Source organism: Natator depressus, chromosome 15, assembly GCF_965152275.1.
Source record: "Natator depressus isolate rNatDep1 chromosome 15, rNatDep2.hap1, whole genome shotgun sequence".
NCBI lineage: Eukaryota > Metazoa > Chordata > Testudines > Cheloniidae > Natator > Natator depressus.
This window is the reverse complement of record NC_134248.1, coordinates 21,063,712-21,083,821: the sequence shown is the minus strand read 5'-3', so window position 1 is coordinate 21,083,821 and position 20,110 is coordinate 21,063,712. Positions and strand designations below refer to the sequence as shown.

Below are 20,110 nucleotides of genomic sequence, written 5' to 3'. Positions count from 1 at the left end.
ACGAACTGCTCTTCATCTCTGACACTCCAGACAAGCTTCCCAAAGGGTGTTTTTTCACAAATAATGAGGAATGATCGTTAGGTCAAATTTTATTCTCAATTACATTAAATCTCAGTAAATCCATTGTAACTCCAATGAAGTCAGAGAGCTACTCAGAAATGGCCCCAGGGTATACAACTGAATCAGGGCCAAATTCTGCTCTCTCTCACACACAAGCAAAACCCATTGCCATCAATGGGATTTGTTTATATGAGGGTTTAATTTGACCCCTAATGCAGCAAATTCCTTCAAATAAAAGTATCAGCTCTTACCTTTGCCTATGGAGGTGGCTATTCCGTTCATTAACTGGGACAGAGATTTACTAGGGGAGCCAAGGACATCTGAGGATGCCACTGAGTTACTGCTCAAGAGATCAATCTTTCCAGCTTGCTGCCGAAACTTCTCCAGTTCCTTGGAGAGGAGGTTAAACTGTTCACTCTGTGTCCGACATTTCTCCTCTAGCTCTCGTACCTTGGCCTGCACAACCAAGACATAAGAGATGCATCTGAATGGGATCACAGAGAGCTTTGGTCAGATCAGACTGTCAGAGAGTATCAAGAAGCAGGGATGGGCAAACTAGTTTGGATCACCCTTTTCCTGCTCCTAAACATTTTCCCATATTTAGAATCACACCCTTTGGGAGTCGATAATATGCAGGTAAATATTTTTTTCACCACCAATTTCCAAGCAAGAGAAAGCTTGTTCTCATAGTGTTTTCAGTTAGGACCAGGAGTGGCACTGCTAGTAAATTTGCAAGATAAAGCCTTGTTTTATGAAATTTTTCAGCCCAAATATTCCTGATTCAGAAAAGCAGCCCAGCTTCTCAATGATTCTCCAAACCAACCCCAAAACCCAGATCTCTTTTTCAGGTTTGCCCATCCTTAGCCATTAAATCACAGCGTCCTTAATTGCTATACTAATGTTTATAGAAAAGCAGCGGTGGTTCATGCAGAATGTTGGTCTAGCTGTTGGCTGAATTCTATTTCAAAATTAATGTACACAACTAGATGTGCCAAACTGTCCAGAAGTAATCCAGACACCAGCCAACAGGGTATTACTCATAAGCTTGAGTGTAACAAACATTTTGGTCATTGGCAGGCTTTGCCTTTTTGTTTTAATTCTGAGGCATCAAGCTGTGACACAGCAGAAATTATGTGGAAATTATGTAACAATCTGATGCATTATTTCCTAATCTGATGTTTTATCACATACCAACATTCTTTTCATCCCGTTTATCCTCCTTCCCCTCCATAGCCCTAGTAAAACAGCCGTGTTAAGGAGTGTAAACTGGCTATGAATTAGATCCATTTTCCCCCATTGAATTGTTGCTACTGGAACTTTTTTTTTTTTTTTTTTTTTGGGAAGAGCAGAATTTTTCACTTGGTGAATGGGAAAGACAGCTGAATGGCTACAATTTTTCTACATAAAAACCATAGCTGTATTACATCCAGATGCCTCACTGTGGGCACCAAACAATTATATGACTCATGGTAAGGCTAATGATGGAATTCATTCCAGGGCTCTCCTGACGATGTGCCTCAAGTAATTTAAAATGTTCAATAGTTTCACCCACATGCCCCCTGGAAGAACACATGCATTACAATGTCCCAGTTTCCTGATATAGAATGGAGTATTATTTTCTCATTAATAAAATACTTCTAAAAATACAAGCAAATCCGAACACATAATTAATCTCTTCAAATTCATCAAATGCAAATTGGTTTAATCTTGCTATAGAAATATGAACACATTTGGCCGATGTGAGTATTCTGAATGGAGTAAGAGATAATTGGAAAAGACAGAGACAGCGTGAAGAGTTCTAAACAAAGTCGAAGCACTTTTGCCTTTTATTCTTCCACTGTTGGCTTAGGGTATCCACATATGAGCCTTTTCTATTTGTCACTTTGCACTTATTAGCAATTAGCTGAAAACTGGCAATAGGACTTCTGCGTGCAATTTGAAAAGAAAATTAAATAGGTAGCAGCAGTAAAAGGATTTAGGTTTCTAGAATCCCAGTCTTTCCAATGGAGAGCTTTGGGACTAGTTATCAACTCTTGTGTGCAAGAAATACCCTGAAGCTTTCCAGTATACAACCCAAGCATTCAAAAAGCATGAGTCAGTCCCTGAAAAAATCATAAAATTGAAAAATAAACAAACAAACATGGGGTTCTTTTTATTTGCCTTTTGGGCTTTGAGTCATTAGCGTTCACAATTTGAACTTTTCTCGGCAACCTGGAGGGCTAGAAGCTTTTTTTATTTTTTAAATGGAAGAAAAGATTCTGATATGATCACAGAGCTGATGCTTTAAGGAGAAAAAGTACCATGAAACTTGCAATAAAACTGAGAGCTAGCAACCCTGCATGTGCTTGTTTTCTAACACTAGACAACTAGTTGCTTGACTATTAATAGCTAAAAATGAAATTCAGATCTGTGCAAGGACTCAGCCCAAGGCCTATACACCACTTAAGTCCCATTTAAGACCTATTATGAGGACTTTAGCGAGATTTAAATGCTGCGCAGACCTTCTGCACAGGGGTGAATTTCACCCCACTAAAATAATGTCTACAGAAATCAAAACAGACCTTCAGAAAATTACACAAACACATCTTGCTGGCATTCATAATCTCTGACTCATAACTTAAACACAGCTAAATAACTGACACAGTCTTTTCATTCATGTCACCATCTTTAATATTATATGTAATATTTTAAACAGGACTTAAATTTATGAGCAGATTTATGTAAAAATGACTGTTCTTGGCATACACCAAAAATGGCTTTAATCATCACACTGGTAATCTGCTAACAAATACAAATATGGATTCAGATTACATTCTAACATAAAATACTCCTGTAAATATCTGAAGTTATTTACCGGTTTCTGATGTATGTTGAAAAGCTCTGTAGATTTCATTTATAATGATCTGATTTTAAGTTAATGCTCTTGCCCTTCCAAATCTAAATAAAATGGCTCAGAAGAGGTTGCTAAATGGCAAAGGTCACTGAGTTCTTTCTGAAATTAAAGTATCAGCTACAATTGTTTGAAAAGATGCATGGGAAATCTGCAAGTCAGGAATGTTTCTGGTGGTACTAAACAAACACAGTAATGTGATAAAATAGCACTGAAAAGCTACACAGAAATAGTTGCATTATTATAACTCTGCCTTTTGCTAACAGAAACCACATGCTAACCTCCCTGAAAAAAATGTAACAGTCTTCCCCCCAAAACCACAATCAGCATATACTCTCTCCTACTTCAACTCTGCTGCTCACTTCCCATTTCCAGATCATTCAGACAATATTGGCAACCACGTTCCAACATCACATGGCATCTGCCAACATCCTAGATGCTCCCCAATTGTACTTCACTTGGCCATACAGCAAAACATGGAGACAGCCCTAGTGGCACTAAAAGAGGACATCCTTATGGCCAAGGAAGGAGGCCGCATCTAGAAGCTCATACTACTTGACCTCTAAGCAATTTACGATGCAGTCACTCACATTCTTCTGTTGGCCTTTCTGCATGACAAGGCTAGAATAGAAGGCCTAGCATTGGTACAGTCATTCCTCTCCAACAGGACTAAAAATATGGCAATAGGCAAGTGCTCTGCTCCCTCAATTGCCTTCGCTTATGGAGACCCTTTGGGAGCTACTTTGTCCCTGCCCTCTTGAATATCTAAATGAGACTCCCTGGAAGATGTGGTAAGACGCCATAGACTGAGCTGCCAACAATACATTGAGAACACCCAGCTGCAATCAACACCATCATGAAGATGTCACCATACCTAGAGGAGAGCAGCTCCTGGTTGAAGAGTAGTTGGCTCACACACAATCTGGGCAAAACTGAAGAAACTCTTTGAAGAACTAGCCAGGGTCCATATGTCCCCTGTTTCCTGTTCTTCAAATTGGTGAGAACCCTGACTAGGGTGACCAGACAGCAAGTGTGAAAAATCGGGACGGGGGTGGGGGTAATAGGAGCCTATATAAGAAAAAGCCCCAAATATCAGGACTGTCCCTATAAAATCAGGACATCTGGTCACCCTAACCCTGACAGTCCTGTTCAAAACAGTAATTAGCTTAGAAGACCAGTTGGCATCAGTGATATTGAAAACTGCCTCACTAAGAAGCTTCACCTCTTACTGCCAGATGGGGACTGTGACTCACTGTCTCTGGATCTCAAGGTAGCATCAACGTCGAGATTCCAGCTTGTGCATAACGTGTTTCTCACCTTATCCCTATGCACTGATCCTTCCACTCGCTCCTAATCTGCTGCTGTTGATAGTTCCAGGCTTTCGTCCTGATCATCAGAGCCATCTACAGGTCGGGACTCAGCTACATCAACGACTACGTTTCCATCCACCACTCACCAAGACAGCTGTGCTCCTCTGGGACAATACAGTTCACAACACCATGGGGCAGCCACAGACAATTAGTTCTACAATGAGGGGGACTGGCTGTGGAATGAGCTGCCATACACCAGAGTCTTGCCACCTTCAGGGTATGCTGCAAGACACTCCTCTTTGACAAAACTTTCCCACCATAACAAAATTAACAGGAGGGGGAAGAAGGAAAGAAGCAAAAGCAGAGATTTCTGTACCAGGGAAGGGAGATAAGCCAAAGACTCTTGAAATCCCTTAGGGACCTTGCTATGAAGTCCTAATTGATCTGTGCAGTGATCAGCAATATAAAAAAAACTAATAAAAACTATAGATAGATAAATTCGCCATATTCCATATTGATAAATCACTGTTTACACTGCCTTGTATCTTCTATTAAATAAGAGCCACCTGCAGGATCATAAACTTCTGGAGTCTCTGATCTGAAATCCTGAGCAAGTGGGGGTAGTACAGCATGTGACCATAAGAGGCTACTTAGTTCTTTATATAGCACTTTTCATCGTTAAAGAGCTTTACGTTTGTCAGAGCTGTCAGGAAAGAGATCACAGCAGCAGAGACTTGTCAGTAAAGAAATGGGGATTAATAATATGAAGAAATAAAAGCCCAGTGATGTGATTTCTGAGAGTTCTTTCAACGTGTATCTTCATTTTCATAATACGTATTTACAGTTTGGAAGATTTCTAATAGGCACTGTTTGTTTAGTGCCAAATTCTCTCTTTAGATGGCCCCATCTCCCTGAATAACCAAAAGGATTGATATCACCCTCCATATTCAAGACGTGATCCCCTGAAATTGTGTGTCTCCTTCAAAAGCATAGGGGCCAGATTTTCAAAAAGAGCTTAGTAACCAGCAGCTTCTATTTTGGCACCTAAATGAAATATTTTCAAAACTGTTCATTACTTTTGACAACCAATGGGGCTGCTGGGTTCTGAGCACTTTTGAAAATCTGGCCACTTAATTTAGGTCTCTAAATTGGAACTGAACTCTTGAAAATACAGTTTCAGATTATAAAAATAAGAGCAGAGTGTGGTCAAAAGTGGGCAGTTTACAACAAACCTTGAAGATCTTTCTAAGCTACCCTCTGAAACGGGTGTCTCTCTAATTCATTTCCTAAGCATAAAGCAGACACCTTTATGTATCAAAAACAGGGAAGGTGTGTGAAGGATCTACTTGGCTACAAGATTTTTGCCCCACTTTTTGCTGTATTGGAGAATCAAATGGAAAAGTAATTATATACTCACTTTTCAAGTACTCAGATATCAGGTGCATTTCTGACATAACCTGGAAAACTTTGGATTCTTAAATCAAGGAGTAAACCACCCTGATTCACGTATACATAGTAGTATATGATAATGCATAAGTAGTGATCAGCAAGCCACAAAGGTATTGAGGTATAGTTAACCTCAAAAAGTGTAGATATCTAATAAACTGTGAATATCAGAAACAAAGGATTGTGATTCCATTGGAGGATAAAACAGAAGCCAGAGTGTGATGGAGAAAACTCATCACAGATACGCTAAATTACCAGTAGTAGCAAGGGAAATACAGGAAATCACAACAGAAGTAAATTGCTTTTTGTACAAATGTACAAAATGTTCAGATTTCAAGTTTTCTTTTATGCAAAAATTTATGTTTAAAGATATTTATATGCAGTATGGCAAAAAATACCTTCCATCAGCTTCAACATTAGCTTGTTATATTCTGCTATAGTTCTCTGATGACTTAAAAAAACTCATCAGGCATAGACACTCAGACAGTGTCACACCACTGACAGTTTTTAGGAAATATAGAATGCACATTTTACACTTCAGATATAGTGTTATCTTGATGCATTAGGATTTATACACATAGGAGAGCATTCATCCCACATAGAGGACATACGTAAGTATGCTCGATCTCTTATGATGCCAGGGGCCTCGCTGGTTACTAAATTTTGTTGGGTGTCTGGAAGGCATTTTTCTCATATGGCAAAACAGGCAAATGGCTGTGTGGGTATTTTCCACCTTCCATCCAGCATCCCAGAAGTCCAGCTCCGGGGTTTACAGCATTACATTTGTTGCAACTTTGGCAGGTTCCAGTGTGGTGGTGGGTTTAAAAAAAAAAAGGGGGTCTGATGTGATTCCTTGTACCCAATGGGCTTCTTGGGCATGGACCCCAAAACACAACATGGTATGGTGAGGGTGTACACTTCTCTGTCTTGCACAGCCAGGGATTCCCCACTACTCACCTCTCCACTTCTGGTGAGGATAAGGGGAATGAGTTGGGACTCTGGCTTCCTGCCAAGGTCCCTGGGCAGCCTTGGTTCTGTAGAGGCTGTGCCATTTGTGCTCAGCTGAATTCCACACTGGAACAACCTTCCTGGGTAGCTCCACCAGTGGTTCCTCATTGGTTAAGAGTTTAATAAAGTTGCTGCAGCCACATTTAACCATATGCTGGTGGGCATGACTCATTGTTTCTGTATCTGCCTCAAAGTATCCCAATGCACAGAGGCAGCACAAGACCTAAGGATCACCTTGTGAATTTGATACTCCATTCCATAGCTTTATCAATCCAGCTCAGCCCTAACCAAAATGGGATACTAGTCCATGGTTTCCTTAAATTAGAGACCACTTATTGTGCCCAACTGTGCAATGGTTTTGTGAGAAAGCGATTTTCCACTGCAGACTGGATTGAATCTATTTCACGTGTGACTTTCCAAACTTCTTATATAAATATTATGTATAGTGAACACTGCTGCTTCTAAAGCCTAAAATGGTTTCTAAAATCTAGAATGAAGCAGACTTCTTCTATTATAGGATAGATACTGTTTGCACAAGGCAGACGTAAGACTAGATGAGCCGCTTTCCAGGTGGACAGTTTGAATTCAGGCTAATGATGAACTCACATTTTCTGCTCCCAGAATATCACTTTGTAGATTTTATCTTTTCATGTAGCCGCAGTACCTTTTGGTGAGTGGCTGAATAATTTAGCCACAGGTGAATACATTCTTAAAGTACTGCATTGTAAAATTTCCTTTACATTAACAAAGAACCTATCTGAATTCAGACACAATCCACACAGTCTGAAAGTCACAACTTTGCATAAAACACTGAACCATTCTTACTGAGCATACTCATAAGAACACCACTTCAAGTGTGGTATCTGAGCTGCTATTAAGAAATCATGCCATGTTCAAAGGCTAACTTCTTGCAGAAAGAGCTGGTGGCTTTGGTAATTTGACTTGCCTTCCTCCCCGGGTTGTAACAATACCAGTGCCAAGCATGCTTGCATAACAATGGTTCTATCATGTATTCCATGCAAGGGAAGGCAGGACTATCACATACATTTTGAATGGAGGGGAATAGGGAAGGAAGAATTTATGCCCTAAAATACCTGCATGCTGTCCAAGGTGTTCTGGGTGAAGTGCAAAGCAATAAATTCCAAACAAGACACAGTAAACAAAGAGATGTGAAATAAAGAAAGAAATAAAATACAGTTTTGAACACTTTTTTTTTTACATTTCAGAACAAAATATTTTGAAACAGTTACCACAAGTAAAAACATGCATTAATGCAAATCACACTGTACATTTCAGAAACAAGAAATCAATACTGCTGCTGATCTTGAATCTCAAAAGGCAGATTAAATAAACACAATGGTAAAATGAATAGGCTTAGTGAAACATAAAACAAAAGGCCAAGAAACTTTGTTTGATGGGGTTATGCAAAACAGAGGTAGCAGACAAATCAGGTAAACAGGAATTTTGTTTGGCTTTCAAGGTATATATATTATCATTTGTCTGCTTTATTTCCACTTATTTCCCCTGGTCTCACATACTTTCCAGAAGGCACTCAATTATCTTTTTAAAAAATCAAATATATATGATAATAAATCAAGCATATGAGTAAAGCTTTTCCTGTGGAGAAATACACTTTTCAAGGAAATAATACATAAATAAATTAACTAAACAGAATCTTCTTCTATAGATGAGCACTGCACGAAAAAGTTCTGTCTTCCATCAACACATGGGGAGGTAGGTGCATGGATGGAAGAACTGGTTGCACAGAAGAAAGGGAGGACTAGAAAATATTTTTTTTTCCAAATGAAGCATTGACAAGCATTGAAAAGGTAGTAGCTGCAGCCAATCTATTTATGGGTATCGTCTTTCTGATGAATTTATATATTATTAAGTGGTCATTAATTCATAGTGACTTGTGTGATATTTGTCTCAGGCAGAAAGAAACAGTTTGTTACTCATCACTGACAATCTATTATGTATGAAATAGAAATGAACAATAAAAAGAAATCTGGCTGCAATTAGAGTGCCATTTTACTATTTCACATATACTTATATATGTTACCCATCCAAGTGCTACAAATAACACAATAGGAAGATAAAACAAAACGAGAATATGTAGTGACCAATACTGAAATTAACTGAGAGGTGTTACTTACCCACAGGGACTTATTCATAGCACCCAAGTGTATTAATAATATAGACCTCCACAATCTTTTCAGCCATCATAGGACTATGGGCCAGAAACTGTCAGGTGCTGAGCACCTTCAACTGCTAGAGAAGTCAATGAGAGTTGAGGGCACTTAGCACCTTGTAGGAGGTATTCTACACTTCCAAACATCAACCATTGACTCAATGAGCTTTTAATCAGTCTCTAGCAGACTACATTACTACATTTAACTTTCAAAATCAAAAATTGTTTAGAGCAGAAAAAACAGAATTTTAAATTTGGACTATTCAAAGAAAAATCCATTTTTTTTTTCAAAATTAGAAGTTTGTCAAAATCGATCCTTTCCTGCAAACAGTTTCAGTTTTGACAAACTGGCATTTTCTGATGAAAAAATGCTTTGCTGAAAATTTCTCAACCAGCTCTAATTTCTGCTGCCTTTGGTTGCCACTTGCCCTGGTCCAGCATAATATTATGGGCCACCTTACATGCCAAATTAACCACACTGGGAGGTAAAAAAGGTGAACATTAATCCCCAGGAAATGCTCTGTGCAAGATCATAATGGCTATGAGAAGTTGTTAATGAAGCAAATATAGATTTTTTAATTCTTCCTTTTTCCTCTATTCTCCCTCTCTTTAACGGTACGTGCAATTTTAAGGGATTTATGGTGAAATGTGTAAAAAGCTTGATTTAAAGTAAAAATAAAGGAACTTTTAAACATATATTTCTGTATTTTTTCTCCTGATAGATGACTAGAAGGAGTTTTGATGGACACATATTGCTAATGCAATCTTACCATTAACTGTTATGAGCTATAAACTGACCTTAGACTCTTTTGCAACAGAATGATGGAAAATAAACAATAATAATACTTATATAATAGCACTTCTCATCCATAGATCTCAAAGCAGTATACAAAGAAAGGTATCATTATCTCAATTTTATGGATGCAGAAACTGAGGCACAGAGACATGAAGTTACTAGTGGCCAGAGAACACAGGTTTCTTGGACTCCCAATTCAGTGCTCTAGCCATTGGACCATAACAGCATCCTCTAACGCATACATGACTTAAAAATGAAGTGGAATATTTACCCATGAGTTACTATAGCGTGCTAGAAACAATCATGGTCTTATATTACTATAATGAGAAAGGAACTGGTATAACGGCAACAAGAACAAACAATGGCTTCCTTACCTCTAGCAGCTGAACTGCGCCTTCATGTTCTTTCTTTGCTTCAACCTGAGCCTTTTTTACAATTAAAAAAAAGGAAGAAACCAGGTTACTCAGTCATGCCATATTCATTTTGCACTAGAATAAAACATAACGAGAGGTTTGCCCGAATATGATACTTTTAAATCATATTTTTATAGTTTTATATTCAGATAAAATACAATTAAATCAAGTTTAATAATCAGAGCCAGCACTATAAAATATATCACTTGTTAACTCAACAAAATGCCACTGATTACTATCCTGTATATGGGTCTGATCCAAAGTCCATTAAAGTCAATGAGGGCTGGACCTGGCAAAACGCTGAAGACACTGGCCACAAACCAACACAGTGTACGCTTAACTTTAAACATAAGTAGTCCTATTGAAGTCAAGTAACAAAACAATTCATAAAATGCTGCAATGCCATCAGATGTTTTGTGTCAATGTTATTGAGAGTGCAACATTTAGGGTTCACTTCAAATGTGCCCTGATTGGATTATGATTCAAGAAAATGAGAGCTGTCTTGTGATCTGTTGTAACCTAAAACCATTAGAAGATTTTTAACGTTTTTTTTAATTTAATTTTGCTACACAGCAGATAGATATCCTTTTTGTTTTGAAATTTAATAGATAAAGCCTTAAAATCCTAGTGTTTGATGGTTCTCACCCTTTTTTATTCCAGGTCCATACTGAGACCCCCGAGATACACCCATCCCATCGAGATGGGATCCTTTATCCATACAGCAGTGTGAGAAGGGTAAAGCTAATGTTAACAATTCCAAACTTTGCTAACAATGTCTCTCTATAGCATGCCTCACATAGGTTGGTTTTAGCTTTTCCACCAGCAAATTCAGCTCTAATTCGTTTTCTATTGTGCCTTATTAAGGGCCAGTTTAATAAAAAAGTTATCTTATAACTACGTTCTGGAAATCTGAAATGATGCAGAGGTGCTGAAAAACAACCATGTGCAAGATTTGAAGTGGAAACCAGTTTTATGTTAAGAGAATCTTTCCCTGCATCAAAGGAATAATTTAGGTAAATTACTTCTTGCCTCACTAATAGGAGTAGCCCCATTAGAGTCAATGGAAGTAGCAGCATGAGGAAGACAAGACCTTAATAAACAGATATCTGTGTCCCCAAGTATGTCTGCATGTCAGTTACAGACAGCTACACATTGATGGTACCTGCAAAACTGCAAGTGTGAACAAGAATGTAGGATTAAGAATGATCTGAAAGATCAAGCCTAAATATACAGGACCTGATTCTGGGAAAATTTTGCCTCACAAGGATGCAGACTTTGGTTCCCTTATTGTTTATCTGTTATCTCTGAGAGAGAAATATAGGGTTCTACTGAAGTTTCTGAAGTCAAACTAAAACTCATTTTAAAAGCCCTGGTATAGCACATGTTCATTTCTGTCTCTGCAAAAACTGGACAAATCTGCAAATTTATGATTATGTGACAGGCATCAGGATACGTGGGGAAATGAAGTTAATTAACTGTTCTTAAATCAACTTTATGGTTTCACTGACACTACCATTTAATAAAGATTTTTTTTAACGTAACGGATATGGCTGGCTGCCTGCTTCATCACTTCTGGGTAGGGTCTCCTTTAAAACAGAGATTTTGGATTAGGTGAGAATGAGTGTGGCTCTGCTCAAATACTGAAAAATATTGTCACTGCTTAAATAAACTAAGAGAAGGACCCTGGAGATGCTACATGAAAGGCCTCTCAAAAATTCAAGTAACAAAATATAATGGCTAATAAAATCTCTCTATATCTATATAGGACTTTAAAATAGCATTAATATGCTAATGTTTCAAAATGCTCTATGAAATTAAATTTTAATTAATGAATCCAAATTATAAAATGTTTAATCTTAATGAATGGATCTTAATCAAATGAAAAATTTTGACGAAATCAGCTAATTAAACTAAAGCTATTTTCCACTGGCAATACATATGGCATGCTTTTTAAAAAACAAACAAACAAAAAACAAAACAACCATTAAAATCATCCAAGTTAAGTGACAAAAATTGTTTCCAACAATAAATTTCATGCTAAAGGTGTTAAATGGAATAGAATTTTGCCACAATGCAGAAGGTGGTGGGCAATTATGTACAACAACATTCAACTCAACAGTATAAAAACTGGCAATAGTTAACATTTGCTTTAATGGGGCTGTTTGATTATTGGTAAAAGTGTTAACTGCCGATGAAAAAACGTTCAATTTCATTGTAATAAGATATGGACATTTAACTAGTGCAATAGATTGGAAGCAACATTTAAGACTAATGCCTGAAGGACATGACAGCTTAAATGTGGAGGAAAGTTTCTGCCGCCAGAAATTCAAAGAGAAAATGCACATGTGCATAACACTTATTTAGTCTTGGGGCTCAAATCCAGTAACAACAGGTGGGTCCTAATTCAGCAAAGCACGTAAACACTTTGGCATCTTAGCACACATCAGATGCATTGCATCTGTAAAGACCTTTTCAACTATTAACTATTAAATCCTTCCCTGACCAATTAGCTGTTTGCATGCCTCTAGCAAGTGCTTCATAAACCACAGGTGGCCCATAAACAGTTTGGGAACTGCTATTTAGGTTATAGTTTAGTTAAATTAAAAAATATAAACATACTAATTGTAAATGGGGCATGTAGGTTTCACCAATGGACAGCATAGAAGATTATATATATAAGTAAAATCTCTATGCCCATGAAAATATGGCGAAATTCAGTTAAAACATCAGTATCTTGACAGGTATCCCAGTTTATATAAAATCACTATCTGAATTTCACATATTTAATCAATAGGTTTCAAAACTGTCAGTGCATTTGGACAAGTCTAAGTTTAGTTTCTGGGTCCTTGACAATCTAGGTTGCTACAACTGTAATTTCACAGAAAAATTGTACAATTTTAGCAGACATATAGTGAAAATTCTACCCTAGGTTTATTCCAAATTGAATGAACTATAAAAGAGGGATTTTTGGGGGGCGGTGCATGTACATACTGTTGTGGTTATATAAACAAACACTTTGTGTATTTGGAAAGTTTACCCAAGCTAACACTAGTCAATATAAACATGATCTTAAAAAATAATAATGCTCAGTGGAGTAACTACCCAAATGCAGTAATGGGCTACATCATATGTTAAGGTTATATTGCACATTACAAAGTAAATAAACGTATGTTGATTGATCTCTCTGAGTTAACACTTGAATCAACAGCCTTCTTAAACCAGAAGGGGGTGCTCTGGTACAAGATGTGTGTTTTTCAGAGGCCGTGTGGCCATTAAAGATCTCAGAACATTGGTGTCCTGGCCAAATTACAATTTTATAGTTTGTCTATCTAAACAATGCCTGCATTTCCATTTTTACTTCCTGTCTTTAACTGTTGTGGAGCATTCTTGCGCACTGTTCCACACCAGAGGTGACTGTATTTCTAGTGGGCAAAATTTTATCAGTCTCTCTCTTTCTTGTGTGCTGGTGCATTCTGGGGGATTAATTAACATTTGTAAATTGTTTTATGATCCTTAGTTGAAAGATGCTAGAGTGTGATCCTTTGTAAGGGAGGCAGGCCTAAGCCTGGGCTTTTGGTAACACTGAAAGAGGTGGGAAGAAGGGGTTCAAGAGGAGAGACTGTGGAGCATGGGTCGACCCCCCCCAAACAACACATAAGTGTTTTTCACTGTACAGAAGTGAGAGACAGAGAGAGAGAGATGTCTAGCATAGAATTTTGTGTTTTGTCCTGCCAATCACAGATTCAGCTATCTGAGTCTGGTTAGGGAGAGCCAATGGCTTTAAAGAAACCTCAAAGGAATCCGACAGGTTTCAGAGTAGCAGCTGTATTAGTCTGTATCCGCAAAAAGAAAAAGGAGTACTTGTGGCACCTTAGAGACTAACAAATTTATTTGATACATCCGATGAAGTGAGCTGTAGCTCACGAAAGCTTATGCTCAAATAAATTTATTAGTCTCTAACGTGCCACAAGTCTTCCTTTTCTTTTTTCAAAGGAATCTGCAGCAGTCAGTAATTTCCTGCTAACCTCATTTTATCTCCCTTTCAGTTTTTCATCATGAACTTTAACGAAATTTGCTCCAGATTTGTGAATCCGTCAAAACCTTTTGTTAACCATTATGCCAGGCAGGCAAAATGTATCAGTGTGGCACACTGGCTATCATTGGACCCTACACGCCTTACTCCTGCACATACACACCATTATAAGCAATCCTCATTAGGACAACCATTTCCTATAAACATTCCAGTATAACAGGGCAGAACCTCCACTGATGTACATCAGCGCAGCTGCACTAACTTCTCTGGATTTGACCCATTGGCTACAAAGGCCCGATCCAACTCTCATTAACATCAGTGGAGAGACTCCTATTGCTCTGTATGGGTGTTGGATCCGACCTTAAAGGCACGGTAGAGGGCATATACTGAAACTGAACGTTAATCTGTTGCAGGATAACATCTCCCTTGGCACTGATAAATATTCATATTTCTTCTTGTACTATAATAATAAGTCTTCTTGCTAGCATCTGATAAAATATTGATTCCTAGAGTGTCAGGAAACATATTATGACAGGTAACAGAAAGCGGCGCATTATCAATCATCACAAGTTTAATAAAATCTATCCAGAATACAAGCTCTTGATAAATGATCAGGAAAACTGCATCAATAGTTAACTCCCCTTCCATTGCACAGGCTCGTAATAAACTTTGCTGGTGAATCACTGTTTTATCTGAGTCTGTATCACAATAAAGTCTGGATTAACAATATTATGTTCTTCTTTTTGGAGATTAAAGGACTGGATAAACACAGCGTGACAGGGATAAAAGCATCCATGTACATATAAAAAGAAGAATTACTTATTATTCTGTCAAAACAATACAGCAAAAGGTACCAGAAAGCAGCAGTTATTGGCTTAGTTTAATGGGGCACATTACCTTGGAACCTCATCATATTAATGCTGGTGACATGCAAATTCCAAATCTACCACACCATCACATTACTTCCCCATGCATGCTGGTAGTATTTTAATATGCCTATCTAAAGCAATTAGATATATCCAGCAAAAACAAGGGGCAAGGTGAACCTAATGAGAGCCTAACAGACAACTGGAGAGGTTAGCCCAGGTTTTGAATGTGAGCCAGTGCTGAATCTTCAGGGAGCAGATCAGTGCAGCCCAATTGTTAACCTCTGTTACTAATTAATTTAGATGCTGTTTCTCACATTGGCTTTCAGCGCATGGAACAGCCTCCCAGCTCTGGTCAATCTATCTTAGTACTTATATGGCCCCTACTACCATATATCTCAAGAGCTCACAATCTATTAAGGTATTTATTTTCACAATACCCCTGTGGGGTATTAGCTCCTTTGTAGAGACTGGGAATTGATGCACAGAGCATCAGATTTTGAAAGGTATTTAGATCCCTGAAGATACAGATAGTCTCCTAGTAAGACTTTCAAGAGCACCAAAATTGGTTAGGCATTTACCTCCCATTACAATCAACAGGCACAAACCTGCTTAGGCCCTTTTGAAAATCTCATTGGGCGCCTAAATATCTTTGAAAATCTGGTCCAGAGGGACGAAATGGCTTGCCCAAAGTCCCCCAGGATATCAGTGCGGGAGCAGGGAACTGACCCCAGGTCTCCTGAGTCTCAGAGTAGCACCTGAACCACTTGGACCTCCTCATCCATCTGGTTTGCCAAACCAGGCCCCGCACTTTTGCATTTCTACAGAATATTCGCTTTAGTATTATAATTATTTGTATCACAGGAGAAGGTAGAAGCCTCAACCAAAATCGGGTCCCAAGGTGCTAGGCTCTGTACATACACACAGCAAGAGAATATCCCTACCGCAAACAACAATCTAAATAGAAAAGTCATCTCTAGCCCTTCATGAATGGACACGTTAAGTTGTCAGGAATCTGTGTGATGAAAGACAATGGAAAAGACACACTAAGAACCTCAATTATATTGTGAAGGAGAATGTATGGGTCAAATTGAAGCCAGAATGATCAATGTGCCAATTATTGATGCTCACGAGGGGGTGGTGGAGGAGGTTTGTTACAGACCACCAAATCAAAGCAGATAACAGGATGCATTACTCCTTAAACACCTGTCTGTTGTATGTGAAGGGAAAACAGTGTTGTTTTGGGGGACTTCGATTTGGGAGACATTTGCTGGAGTCTCAGGCAGCTAGTAGTAAATCATCATTAAAGTTTCTAAAAATTATAGACGATAAATTTCTTTAAAAAAAAAGCATTGCAGCCAACATGAGCTACCTATTTTGGACCTCGTTATGATGGCTAAAGATGAATTACACTGGACTGGAAGTTGGTGGTCGCCTAGGGGGATCCAGATTTCAGAGTAGCAGCCGTGTTAGTCTGTAGCCGCAAAAAGAACACGAATACTTGTGGCTCCTGCTGATAATAGCTCATCTTAACTAATTAGCCTCTCACAGTTTGTATGGTAACTTCCAACTTATCTGTATGTGTGTGTATATATCTATCTATCTACTTTACTATATGTTCCATTCTATGCATCCGATGAAGTGAGCTGTAGCTCACGAAAGCTTATGCTCTAATAAATTTGTTAGTCTCTAAGGTGCCACAAGTACTCCTGTTTTTTTAGGGGGATCCAGTGGACATAGTGTACTTAGATTTCCAGAAAGCCTTTGACAAGATCCCTCACCAAAGGCTCTTATGTAAATTAAGTTGTCATGGGATAAAAGGGAAGATCCTTTCATGGATTGAGAACTGGTTAAAAGACAGAGAACAAAGGGTAGGAATAAATGGTAAATTTTCAGAATGGAGAGGGGTAACTAGTGGTGTTCCCCAAGGGCCAGTCCTAGGACCAATCCTATTCAACTTATTCATAAATGATCTGGAGAAAGGGGTAAACAGTGAGGTGGCAAAGTTTGCAGACGATACTAAACTGCTCAAGATAATTAAGACCAAAGTAGACCAACGTAAAGTAATGCACATTGGGAAAAATAACCCCAACTATACATACAATATGATGGGGGCTAATTTAGCTACAACTAATCAGGAAAGAGATCTTGGCGTCATCATGGATAGTTCTCTGAAGACGTCCACGCAGTGTGCAGCAGCAGTCAAAAAAGTGAATGGGATGTTAGGAATCATTAAAAAAGGGATAGAGAATAAGTCGGAGAATATCTTATTGCCCTTATATAAATCCACAGTACATCCACATCTTGAATACTGTGTACAGATGTGGTCTCCTCATCTCAAAAAAGATATACTGGCATTAGAAAAGGTTCAGAGAAGGGCAACTTATGGGTTTGGAATGGGTCCCATATGAGGAGAGATTAAAGACACTAGGACTTTTCAGCTTGGAAAAGAGGAGACTAAGGGGGTGATATGATAGAGGTATATAAAATCATGAATGATGTGGAGAAAGTGAATAAGGAAAAAGTTATTTACTTGTTCCCATAATATAAGAAGTAGGGGCCGCCAAATGAAATTAATGCGCAGCAGGTTTAAAACAAATAAAAGGAAGTTCCTCACACAGCGCGCAGTCAACCTGTGGAACTCCTTGCCTGAGGAGGTTATGAAGGCTAGCACTATAACAGGTTTAAAAGAGAACTAGATAAATTCATGGAGGTTAAGTCCATTAATGGCTATTAGCCAGGATGGGTAAGGAATGGTGTCCCTAGCCTCTGTTTGTCAGAGGGTGAAGATGGATGGCAGGAGAGAGATCACTTGATCATTACCTGTTAGTTTCACTCCCTCTGGTGTACCTGGCATTGGCCACTGTCGGCAGACAGGATACTGTGCTAGATCGACCTTTGGTCTGACCCAGTATGGCCATTCTTATGTTCTAGGGAGCAGTGATCATGATATGATTACATTCAATATGGGCAAAGAGGACAGAGGTGCTTCAAAAGGGCTAATTTCCCAAAGCTGAGAAAATTATGAGAAAAATTGATTGGGATGAAATATTTAGACAGAAAAATTTGAATGAAAATTAGGAGTTCTTTAAGAAAAAAATTATTAACTGGGCAAAAAGCCATAATTCCACAGTCAAGAAAGAGGACAACTTTGGTTAAAAACCCATCCTGGTTCAGTGATGAAGAGAAAGCAGCAATTAGAAATAAAAAAGCAATATACTACATATGGAAAAAGGAGTTAGGAAGTTCAGAAACTTGATAAGGGAAGCTAAACACATCAAGGAAAATTCCATGGCTAGCAGAACTAAGGACAATAAGAAGGTGTTTTTAAGTATATTAGGAACAAAAGAAATTCTGGCAATGATACAGGACCATTACTAGATGGAGATGGTCAAATCATTAATAATAATGCAGTAAAAGTCTGTAAAAGAAGTGTTCATTAAATATTTCTGTTCTGTATTGGGAAAGAAGAAGGATTTTATCGTATGAGAATAATGAGGTACTTTTCAGTCCATTAGTAACTGAGGAGGAGATCAGACAAATCTGCTAGGATTAAACATTTTTACATCAGCAGGCTTGAACAACATGCACCCAAGAGTCCTAAAAGAGTTGAGTGAGGAGATCTCTAGCCCACTGTTGTTAATTTTTAATAAATCTTAGAATACCAAGGAAATTCCAGAAGACTGGAAGAGCACTAAAGTTGTGCCAATCCTCAAAAAGGGCACCTAGGATGACCCAGGTAACTATAGCAGTTAGCATGATATTACTCATGGGCAAAATAATAGAAAAGTTGATATGGGATTCAACCGATAAAGAATTAAAAGATAGGAATATAATTAGTGCCAGCCAATCTGGATTTATGGAAAATAGGTCTTGTCAAACAAACTTGATTTCATTCTTTGATGAGATTACAAGTTTGGTTGATAAAGTTACCTGCGTAGATATAATATACTTAGATTTTGTAAGGTTTTTGCCTTAGCACTGGATGAGATTCTGAAGTATTGGTCTTAAAATACAACAAAGAAGATTTAGGTTAGACATTAGAAAAAACTTCCTAACTGTAAGGGTAGTTAAGCACTGGAACAAATTATCTAGCGAGGTTGTGGAATCTCTGTCATTGGAGGTTTTTAAGAACAGGTTAGACAAACATCTGTCAGGGATGGTCTAACTAATACTTAATCCTGCCTCAGTGCAGGGGGCTGGATGTTGAGCTTCAAAAGTTAAAGCTTTATAGACACTAAAAACACAAATTGTCAACATCACATGTCAAAATATACAAAGTAAATATCCTTAAATCAAACTCTAATACGTTCTCAAGAAGAATGTCTCTTACTTTGCTTATGTGTAAATTTCAATCATCATCAATGGAAATATTTTTTCATCTCTTTGGGTGTGTACAGTAAAATAGATTTTTTACTGATATTAAAAGAATAAAACCTTCCAAGCCTAAATATAGCTATCTAAATCAAAGACTGAGACACACATGCACTACTACTGCATGAGAAGTCAGTCTGAACACTTTAGAAAAAGAGGAGACTGAGTTTTGGAAAGTAGATGCTGGTTAGATGGACGCAGATTACACTCAGCTAGACTCAGAGATCCATTTCTTTACCCATGCCCAATCACGGCAATTTGCCATTTTACTTGGTTTTCATTTTCTTCACTTACCTTCTGCAGGAGTTCAATTTCCTGCTGTTTTGCGTTGAGAACAGCCAAGGCTTGCTCATGCTCCAACTCTAGCTGTTGCCGCCGTTCAGCAGCCTCTCGCATATGCTGTATTAGGGGAAAGAAAACCAACTCATCAGTTTTTAATGTCCTTTTCTGAAATCAGATATGCTAACATTTTGAAGCATGATGCTGATCTCAATATAAAATCTCTTTGGTATCCAGGGTATGCAAACCAGATAGAATTTTTATTCTATCAGGCCACAGGGGCAGATTTCCACTGCAGTGCATGGTTAGCTTCATATGAATCTCCATTAGTTGATAGCAATACATGGTCCATGGCACACAGTTGAGCTGTTCAAATTCCATCCAGTAGAGGGCAGAGTTACTGCATACCCTAGACACCTCATCAGAGCACTGTAAACTGTATCA

The 20,110-nt window shown here is 38.2% G+C and overlaps 1 protein-coding gene across 18 annotated transcripts in view; it reads right to left on the bottom strand.

Moving 5' to 3' along the window:
- RIMBP2 (RIMS binding protein 2) overlaps window positions 1-20,110 on the bottom strand; it is a 277,138-nt gene that overhangs the window by 74,622 nt on the left and 182,406 nt on the right. For 13 of the 18 annotated variants that reach the window (XM_074972300.1, XM_074972299.1, XM_074972303.1 and 10 more), the window contains 4 exons: window positions 19,682-19,786; window positions 10,076-10,126; window positions 7,809-7,829; window positions 312-516 (listed from right to left, as the gene is read on the bottom strand). In XM_074972300.1, coding sequence (XP_074828401.1) covers window positions 312-516; window positions 7,809-7,829; window positions 10,076-10,126; window positions 19,682-19,783 — 379 coding nt within the window. In that variant the 5' untranslated portion in view covers window positions 19,784-19,786. The remainder of the gene's footprint in view (window positions 1-311; window positions 517-7,808; window positions 7,830-10,075; window positions 10,127-19,681; window positions 19,787-20,110) is intronic. The other 5 variants (XM_074972301.1, XM_074972307.1, XM_074972309.1 and 2 more) reach the window with 1 other exon arrangement.